Source organism: Cucurbita maxima, unplaced genomic scaffold (genome assembly GCF_002738345.1).
Source record: "Cucurbita maxima cultivar Rimu unplaced genomic scaffold, Cmax_1.0 Cma_Scf00003, whole genome shotgun sequence".
In the NCBI taxonomy this organism is placed as follows: domain Eukaryota; kingdom Viridiplantae; phylum Streptophyta; class Magnoliopsida; order Cucurbitales; family Cucurbitaceae; genus Cucurbita; species Cucurbita maxima.
In genome coordinates, this window is record NW_019272019.1 from 5,742,286 (window position 1) to 5,751,576 (window position 9,291).

At 37.9% G+C, this 9,291-nt stretch overlaps 3 protein-coding genes across 5 annotated transcripts in view; 1 reads left to right on the top strand and 2 right to left on the bottom strand.

Annotated features, from left to right (window-relative positions):
* The window catches only part of LOC111477261, a 5,251-nt gene extending 487 nt beyond the window's left edge, over positions 1–4,764 (top strand). Inside the window, exons 2-11 of one of the 3 annotated variants that reach the window (XR_002717237.1) lie at positions 104–148; positions 488–606; positions 983–1,065; positions 1,833–1,954; positions 2,110–2,274; positions 2,435–2,528; positions 2,790–3,058; positions 3,164–3,312; positions 3,472–3,579; positions 4,682–4,764. Coding sequence is in view for 2 of the 3 variants with exons in the window: in XM_023121320.1 (XP_022977088.1) it covers position 148; positions 488–606; positions 983–1,065; positions 1,833–1,954; positions 2,110–2,274; positions 2,435–2,528; positions 2,790–3,036 (831 nt within the window). In the remaining variant the exon portion in view is untranslated. Of the gene's footprint in view, positions 1–103; positions 149–487; positions 607–982; positions 1,066–1,832; positions 1,955–2,109; positions 2,275–2,434; positions 2,529–2,789; positions 3,059–3,163; positions 3,357–3,471; positions 3,580–4,681 lie in introns of those variants that run through there. The other 2 variants (XM_023121320.1, XM_023121322.1) reach the window with 2 other exon arrangements.
* Positions 4,411–5,845, bottom strand: LOC111477264 (NDR1/HIN1-like protein 6). Its single transcript, XM_023121328.1, has one exon. The coding sequence runs from the start codon at positions 5,452–5,454 to the stop codon at positions 4,663–4,665; it is 792 nt and encodes a 263-aa protein (XP_022977096.1). The 5' UTR covers positions 5,455–5,845; the 3' UTR covers positions 4,411–4,662.
* Positions 5,846–7,774: 1,929 nt separating this feature from the next.
* LOC111477248 lies at positions 7,775–9,081 on the bottom strand. Its single transcript, XM_023121300.1, has one exon. The coding sequence runs from the start codon at positions 9,001–9,003 to the stop codon at positions 8,008–8,010; it is 996 nt and encodes a 331-aa protein (XP_022977068.1). The 5' UTR covers positions 9,004–9,081; the 3' UTR covers positions 7,775–8,007.
* Positions 9,082–9,291: the final 210 nt, after the last annotated feature.

A 9,291-nucleotide genomic window follows, 5' to 3' on the forward strand; every position in this document is an offset into this window, starting at 1 on the left:
TTTTTTTTTTTTTTTTTCTTCTTTATTTGATCATTGCTAGGAGATCAATCTTTGGAGTGTTCATTGTGCTAATTAAACAATACGTTCGATGTGGATCTTCCAGTAAAAGTGCTGCTGCCGAGTCCGACACCTCGTTTGATCTACGCAAGTAAGTATTTGCACCCATAGTCCGACACCTCGTTCAATCTATCAAATGAACTGAACGATTCGCGCTTTAGTGAAGTTGCATCGTTATCTCATTCGAATTTTAGAACTAAGTATTACTTAGAACAGTGTCCAAACTTTACTCGGTTAGGAAGGGGGAAGAGAAGTTTGTGGCATGTTACCTTGTTTTATGATATATAATTTATTCCATGTCGTATTTTCTAGATTCTGATCGTTATTTAAAGCACACGATTAATAATCAGTATTAGGCTTGAACTTTTCAAGCGTAGTGCATTTTTTCATCAAGACAGATTTTATCTTATTTTACTTTCTCCCATTGTAGTGGCTCAACAACACAGAGTTATAATACAGAATAGCCATGGTGAAAAGCTTGTTGGAATCCTGCATGATACCGGATCAAGCGAGCTCGTTATTGTTTGCCATGGATTTCAGTCCTCGAAGGTTTTATATATTAGATTCTTTTTTTATGGTTCTGACTCGATTCTTTTCTTTCTTTGTATGAGTAAATTATCTATCTGTCTGCTTGGACTCACATGATATGTGAAAGTGTCCTCCCATGTGTTTTTCCATTTCCATTGAGAAAACTACCTTAAGGTACTTTACATTGTGTTTTTGAGTTGTGATTTTGTTTTTATGTTCAATTATAATGTGTTGTTAAGAATGTTGTTGAGTTCAAATGAATCAAGATTAACATTTCTGGGATTTGTTCGCGATGCATTACATTAGAGTTTTCGTTATGATGAGGGCTTGCTATCCTTTTCTCTTTCAAATTCTTCTCGATCTTGGTTGACTTGATATTTTGAACTGTCTTTTGTAGGATCGCATTCCTATGGTGAACCTCGCCACTGCTTTAGAGAAAGAAGGGATGAGTGTTTTCCGTTTTGACTTTGCTGGAAACGGGTAAGATCTTAGGACGGGTAATGGACGAGGTAATGTAGTTTTGCATGTGGGAAAAATCATAGAACACGTCTCTTCACCTTATGATTTGAAATTTATGGTTGAAGTTTACCAGTCTAATTAATAAGAAGGGTGCTCCTGTAAATGTGAGAATTTACAATTGTATGCTTATATATCTTACTTTAACGATGTCAATTTTCCACCATTTTGATTCTTAAAGAATTAAGCATATTTATTTGCTCCAAAGCTGAAGTTTCTAAAAGTTTCTTGAAGAAGTATAATACCATCAAAGCTTCTCCATGTTTATATGTCCATAACTTCAGTGGAAACTCTTCTTTATAGACCGTCTTTATTCCCATGTATCTTGCATGCTATAGTGCATATTAACTATGTATAATGTGTTTTTTTTATTGAATCCGAGCAACAATCTTTAAGAAAAGAAGGTTATTGTTATAGTTTTGGTTTCTGTTTTCTTTTTTATTCTATGATTTGTTTCAAATACAGGTTTGGGTCTGCTTCTCTGGCTATTGTGGGCATTAGGAATAATATCATTTGATACAAACATTTATCCTCAGTCTCAAATTTAGATAGCAACGGACAACCACGTTGTCTAAGTTCTCACGTATCTAAAAATTATTGCTTAAAAATGCTCTATGTTCTAATTACAAGGAAAACCATGCTATGCCATAGAAATTCCCAGTTGCGTACAATTTGATCGTGATTGTATACAATCGAGCACCCAAACTACTTTTTTGTTCTATGTTTGGCAGAGAAAGTGAAGGTTCATTCCAGTATGGCAACTACCGCAGAGAAGCTGATGATTTACGTGCTGTTGTGCAACATTTCCATGGAAAGGAACATACAGTGACCGCAATAATTGGACACAGTAAAGGTCTTTATCCTTGCTCATTCTGGTGAAATGAATCTAGTATAAAGTGCAAATTTGGGAGTTTGTATAATTTATTGAAGACATAATCAGCACTTTGAAAACATTTCCATGGCAAGGAACATATGGTAACCGCCAATTTACTTGTTATTTTGTTGCAGGGGGGAATGTAGTTCTCTTGTATGCCTCAAAGTATAGAGACATTCATACAGTTGTTAATATATCTGGCCGATTTAACCTTGAAAGAGGGATTGAAGGTCGCTTAGGTAAAGACTTTTTGCAAAGAATTAAGCAAAAAGGGTTTATTGATGTCCAGAATAGAAGAGGTAAGCCATCAAATTCTAGTTTCTGTTTCAACATCACCGAGATTCCACAAAATGACACAAGTTCTTAAGTGATCTTCTCCGTTTCTGCTTTACAGAAACATTCCAGCTTCCTCATTATAATTAGAAACTAATTTCTTTTATTTCATGTTTTTGTAATCAGGGAAGATCGAATATCGTGTCACTGAAGAAAGTTTAATGGACCGACTAACTACCGAGGTTCATGCAGCATGCTCAGCAATTCAGCGTGACTGTAGGTGAGGAATGTAGCTCTTCTATTTAATCCTTTCTTTTAGGATCATGACAATGGAATGAATGCTGGGCTGGGCCACCTCGAATGGTATGAGCCATATCCTTAATAACTTATCCAATTAGCACATATTAACCGTGATGTAGGTAAGTCGGATGGAAAGTGGTGTTTGTAGTGGAGGACGGTGGAACCCGCTAATATGAAAAGCAAGAGAAACCCCACTTTAGATTTGCTTGATTCTTCATTTTTATTCACTTTTCTTCTTCAGGGTTTTGACGGTTCATGGATCAATGGATAAAATTGTACCAGCTGAAGATGCTGTCGAGTTTTCCAAGTCCATAGCAAATCATGTTCTATGCATCATGGAAGGGGCTGATCATGAATATACTGCTCACCAAGATGAATTGGCTTCAGTTGTTGTGAACTTCGTTAAAGCTAATCTTCATCTGCACAAAGATACAACCGAGCCGCAGCTGTGCAGAAAGCCCGACAGAGGTGGTCGTTCCTGTTTGTAAATCTCAATTCCTCCTTCAAGATGTAAGAACAAGAAGCACTTTCTTTGATTGAGAAGATTTTAGTCAGATTCTGATGTTATTTCCAAACTTGTAATCATAATTTATACTCCGATGGTGAAATTTGCAGATTAGATGATAAAAGAGATGATTCTAGAAAAGGGTTGCATGCACAAAAGGCATCTTGGCAGTGGGAGTAGTCCCGATCAATACACATCAACAAAGGGTTTGGTTTCTTTACAGAAAAGAAAAGAAGCACGCGACAATGAGAGCGAGAAGGTCTGATTTACAAGTGGCATTACAAAACTTGAAGAAGCAAAAAAGAAAAGTGCAGCAAAGAACACCCCAACCCCAAAGTTGAAAGAAGAATGAAAGGGGTTTCTTCATGAACCCATAACTAAAACTTAACAATTGAAGATTCTTCTTCCACTTTTGCAGGCGATCATTCTCAGAGACAGTAAAAGTAAGGCAGTGAAACTGATGGAGCCCACCAACAAATACATGGCGCAGCTACTCTGTTTGATGATTATGCCTTACAAATTTGAGGTAACCTCATTTTTGTCCTTTTTCTTTGTTCTTTCTCTCTCTTTTTTTACCATGAATCTTAAGCTTCTCGTTGTCTTAGGATTCATTTGGGTAATATTTTGTTGGCTGTTCTAAACTTTTCTATTTTTGAAAGGAAATTTAAAAAAAAAAAGAAAATTGATATATTGTCTTTTTTACAAAAATTAGAAAAAGAAAAAAAGTTTGACTTCAATATCCTTTTTTTTTTTTTTTTTTTTTTCTGGAGGCTACGGAAATCGAATTTATTCTTAGAAAGCCTGAAGAAAAAGAAGTGTAGTTATTTTTAGTACATTATGAATCTATATTTCATACAATTTCTTGTCATTTTGATTGAAATAAATTCCGTAGAATAAGGCACAGTTGAATCATTTGAAGAAAAAAGGTTGGGATTATGATTTGTAATTTATAGTAAATTCTTAATCTCTAAACCCCTCTGAAAAATAATAATAATAATAATGAGAATTAAAAATTAAAAATTAAAAAAAAAAAAGGGAAAATGTAGAGCTCCTAAACCTGACATTATTCCAACTGCCCTTCCCTCCCACGGCATCGTCACGCCCTCCTCACGTGCCTCCTAATTTCACTCTACATAATTATTACATTAATGCATATTAATCAAACACAGCTTAGGGCGCTGTGTGCGCGTATTCATTAATCACTTTCTCCTAACTCACTACAAAAATCAATGTCCTTTATTATTATTATTTTTTTATTTTTTATTTTTATTTTTAAGAGGGGAGCTATTAATTACTAGTGTCACAAATCTGACACGAAATGTTATTTATTTATTGACCTAATAGGGCGACCCAAGTGTTTAAGAACCCATTCATCGTATTAACTGGAAGGTTAAAAGAAAATTACTGCAATTAGAGTGAAAAAAGGAAGGTAACTTTTAACCCAAATTATTCCCTCTAACTTCTCAATCACTCATTCCTTACAACCTCAATTTCTTTAACTTTTTCTCTTTTTTTCTCTCTCCCAAAATTTCCGGAAAAAAAAAAAAAGAACAAAATAAAAACAGACAAAGAGGGAAAAAAATATTATATAATATTTGTTACCGACTAATTAGAGAGTGAATATCCAGATCTTGATTCGGAGATCAACCTTGCAATCGGCGTCGGAGACAGAGGCTACCGTCGGCTGTTTCCCCTTTGGCGGTGTTCCTTTAATTCCTTCACAGGTCACTCTGATTCCGACCTTTTTGCTATTCACTCCCCCGATTTTCACCTTCACTTTCGTATCCATCTCGATCGTCAGAGGGGCGCCTCCTTTCTTCTTCAGATCCGATCTGAGGCTCGTAACGGAATCTGCGTCGAGATCTTCGGCGCCGGACATTAAGGATCGGAATACCGTTTGGTTCTTGGTGGCGCTGGTGAAAGCCGGGATCGAGCCATTGGCGAGGAGGACGGAATTGGAGAAGCAGGAGAGAGTGAAGGGGTCGTAGGCGTAGGTGATGTGGGAATTAGGGTTGAAGGATGAGAGGGTGAGATTGAAGAGGGATGAGACGTGAGAGGCGGAGGAATCGGCGGCGGTGGTGAGATTGAGCTTTGAAATTCGGAGGGAGGAGATTGTGAATTGAGGGCGGTGAGGGCGGTACAGGACGTAGAGGGCAGCACCGGCAATGGCGGCTAAAAGGGCGAGCCCTAGGACGATGATGATGGTCCAAAAGCAGAAGCAGCAGCAGAGATTGCGACGGCTCCGGTGGTGATTGCGGCGGTGTCGGTATGGAGGGGGACGGTAGGGCTGTTGACGGAACTGTGGTTTCCCACCGGAAGCCGGTGCGGTGCCGTTGACGGTAGGTGGGGCGGCGGAGCCATTGACGGCGGGTTTGGGGGGAGGGTGGGCGCCGTTCTGCATGGCAATGAGGGGGTGATTTGAGATCGGATTAGAAAGGGGAATTGGGAATCGGGAGATTTTGGAACAGAGGAAGTTAATGGAACAATTGGAGTTTGAGAAGAAGAAGAAGGGTAGAGAGATAAAGAGAGGAGGAGAGAGAGTAAAGACTGTGGAGCGAAAAGTTGTTGGTTGGTTCAGTAGAACTTACTCAGAGAATTGTGGGTTGGGGGAGAGGGAATCTGTGAATTGCTTGGGTTGGTTTCTTTCTTTCTTTCTATCTTCCTTCTTCCTCTTCCCTTTCTCTTTCCCTCTCTTAACTTCAATTCCAAGCTTCCTTTTAAACCCCTAAATCTAAACCCAACTTATTTCAAAACACCCCGCCCTTGAATTACTATTTTACCCTCCGACACAGGCTAAGTGAGTGAGAACAAAACATGTTAAAATGACTCTGTGTTAGTATGCAAGTAGGAGTTGTTACAAAAATGATTACCATCATATGTTTTTTAATTAGTATTTTTTTTTGTTTTGGTTGATGTTGAAGATTTATTTCAAATTAGTCTAATCTAAAGGTCCTGAAGAAAAGACTTGCAATTTCAAACAAAAGTCTAACCTACTTAGTAAGTTGTTGGATAAAATTAAAAAATGAATAAGAGCTGACCTGGCAAGTCAAGACATGTGAATGGACAATGTTACAGAAATGGGAGGCGGGGCCCATGCATGTTTCTTCTTAGATCCAACGGTTACAGCTTACAATTACCATTTAAATTACACTTTCCGAGCAGTTGATTGGATGATGGCAGTAATTAAAAATAAATAAACAAATAATGGAATCAGTAGGGACCAGTGATTAGCTCACTAATCCTAATCAATTAATCAGTAGGTTGGATAGATTTGCTTAAACACAAATCAGTAATTACACTATTAAATTACAATAATTAAAAGCTGACGTTTTTTCCTTTTTTTTTTTCGAATGTAATTATTTTTACCCTTTGAGTTGTACTTGAACCACCGACACTTTTTCAGTACAAGCCCTCCAAGTAAATAAATAAAATAAAATACCAATTATATCCCTTTGTTTTCAAAATAAACCTTTAAACTATTAAAAAATAAACAATTCAATCTTCTTTCATGTCCAGCAATAATTGAGTTATATATTGAGGGGAAAAAAAAACATATATAGGAAAGAATAAAGATTTCTTAAAAAAAATATATAATAATAATAAAATAAAGCTTACACTGATTGGATCCAAAAGAGCTGGAAAAAGAAAAGTACAGAGTAGCTTAGAGTAGTCAGACTCTACTTATGAACAGCAAGGTAAACAGTAAATTATAAAAATAAATAATAATTATATGGAAGGGAATTAGTGTATGATTATGTTAACCCTATTTAATTATGATATGAATAAAGTTTAATCCATTTCTTCTCATAATTATTAATGGTTGATTTTTCTTGTACTTTGAGGCATAAAATATTTATCTACCTAACAGTCTACATTTGATATGATATGATAGCAATATTTTTCTAGAAGAATAAATTTATTTTAAAAAATTTATTGAAATTAAGTTTACCTAAACTTTTCAGGTCATGAAGACGTTGCTTTCTAGTCAGAGGACATATTTCGGGGTTGCAAGGAATCCAATAAACATGGTCCAGTGCAGCAGAATTGGGGCCTGGCCCAGTTGTTGAAATGGGCTAACATTTTGACCTACGTTACTAGGAATCCAATAAACATGGTCCATTGCATTAGAATTGGGCCTGGCCCATTCGTTGAAATAGGCTAACATTTTGACCTATGTTACAAGGAATCCAATAAAACAAGGTCCATTGCAACAGAATTGGGCCTAGCCCAGTTGTTGAAATATGAGTAAATAAAGTAGGAAGAATAAACTGAGAATAATATATAATTAAAGCAAAATGATTTGGAAGCATTAAACTTTGGAGGTGGATTTGGGATCCATTCCTTTAGGGTTATCATAGGTTGAATACAAATGGCCTCCAATCGGCCAGGCTGTTTCAATTGGCACGTTACTTCCACCGCAATTAAGCATAATATGCTTTCCCAAATTTAATTATTTTTCTTAATCTCAACTGTTCATATTCAATTGCCAAATTAAACATTAAAAACACAATTTGTCGTTACCCGTTCAACATTTACTCCCTAATAATTTTTTAAAATAAAATTTAATGGCTCAGCCCAATGTGAAGAGGCGGTTTCCCCCACGTGCGACATTTACATCTATTTCCCAAACTACCCCTCCCACCCTCCCACCCTCCCTCCCTTTGGCTATTGTGCCGATAAACTGACCCGGCTGTCAGATTTGGAAGATAGAACAATAAAACTTGAAAATAGGTGAAGGACATTAAAGAAAATAATTCCGGAAATAAAAGTTACAAAGAGGGAAATAAAAACAACGCTAGATCTGCTTTTCTTTTCTTTTCCTTTCTTTTTCTTGTAGGCTTTAGGTGGTGGAGTCCATTTTATAAAACTTGAAATTTCAAACTAATCCTTGAGAATATAAAAAATTAGAAAATGTCACCCCAAGACAATTGAAAATTACTTTTATTTACCTTGCCTATTTCGCGTTCCCTCTGCCGACAATCTCCTTGTACTTGAGTATGGATTCCAGCCTCTGCAACTTCAACTGTTGCTTGAATTTGTTGATGAAGTCGTCCGCCTTAGCGTCCACTTCGTCGTCTATTTCCGTCATTTTCTCTTTTCCTTCTTTCACTGTCGCTGGACGGCGACTCTCCACGATTTCATCCGCTTCGAAATGCGAGAATGCAGATTTCGAACTCGCCGATTTCTTCATCTTCCTTGCCAATTTCGTCGGAAACTCACCCGCACTCGGCATCGTGTCGGATTTCGTCCTCGTGAAGTGATCGCCATGGACTTTACTGTAAACCTCTTCCATAGTCTGTTCGTCATCTTCATCCTCCTCTTCCTCCACTCGTTTCGACTCATCCTCCCTCCGACGGATCTGGACATCCTCGATTTTATGAACCGCAGGAACAGACGGAGGCGGAGATTCGAAAGACTCCTCGGATTTAGAGCCATAGAAGTTAAACTTGAGCCGCTGAAGCATAGAAGGAGATCTAACCAGTTGCGGATGTTCGAAATTACCGTAATGAGTGTCGATTCCAGGCGATTTATCGAAGACAGTCTCCGGCGGCGGAGATAGGAAAGACTCCTCCGGTTTGTAGCCTGAGAAACTAAACTTAAGCCGCTGAAGTACAGAAGGAGATCTAACCAGTTGCGGATGCTCGAAATTAGCGTAACGAGTGTCTGTTTCAGGCGGTTTCTCGAACACAGTCGCCGGCTCTTCGGATCTATAAGCATAAAGATTAATCGATTTCAACCTCTGAAGCATAGAAGGAGATCTCTGGAGATACTGAGGATGGTCAGGGTCGGAAGGACGGCGTTGAGTAGGTCCTTGAGGGCCGCCTAAGTTGGATGCAATAGCAATGGTGCCGATCACAAGGTTGAGGACGACGAAGAGAACAGTGGGAGTGAACCAACTGTTGACGGATGTCCATATGGAGAGAGTGGAAGAAACCGATTCGGCGAACATGGCGGAAGCGAGGCACAGAGATGGGAGAGGAAATGGGACTGAGAGCGATTTCTTTGGGAAGAGGGGAGAATTGAGTTTGGGGATTTCGGTATTAATTATTAATGGATTTGGATATTTTTGGTACTCGATTTTTCTTTTTCTTTTTTTTTTTTAATGATTATTTTCCATTTCGCGAGGTGGAGTTGTACGTGGTCGTTTCTTATTGGTCTGTGAGAAACAGACAAGAAAGAAAGAGGTAATGTATAGGTTTCTCTTTCTGTCCTTTTCTTTTTTTTTTTTTTTTTTTGG

Bases quoted from the DNA above. Each gene is read 5' to 3' on its own strand.
- LOC111477264 (XM_023121328.1), bottom strand. From the start codon at position 5,454: ATGCAGAACGGCGCCCACCCTCCCCCCAAACCCGCCGTCAATGGCTCC.
- LOC111477248 (XM_023121300.1), bottom strand. From the start codon at position 9,003: ATGTTCGCCGAATCGGTTTCTTCCACTCTCTCCATATGGACATCCGTC.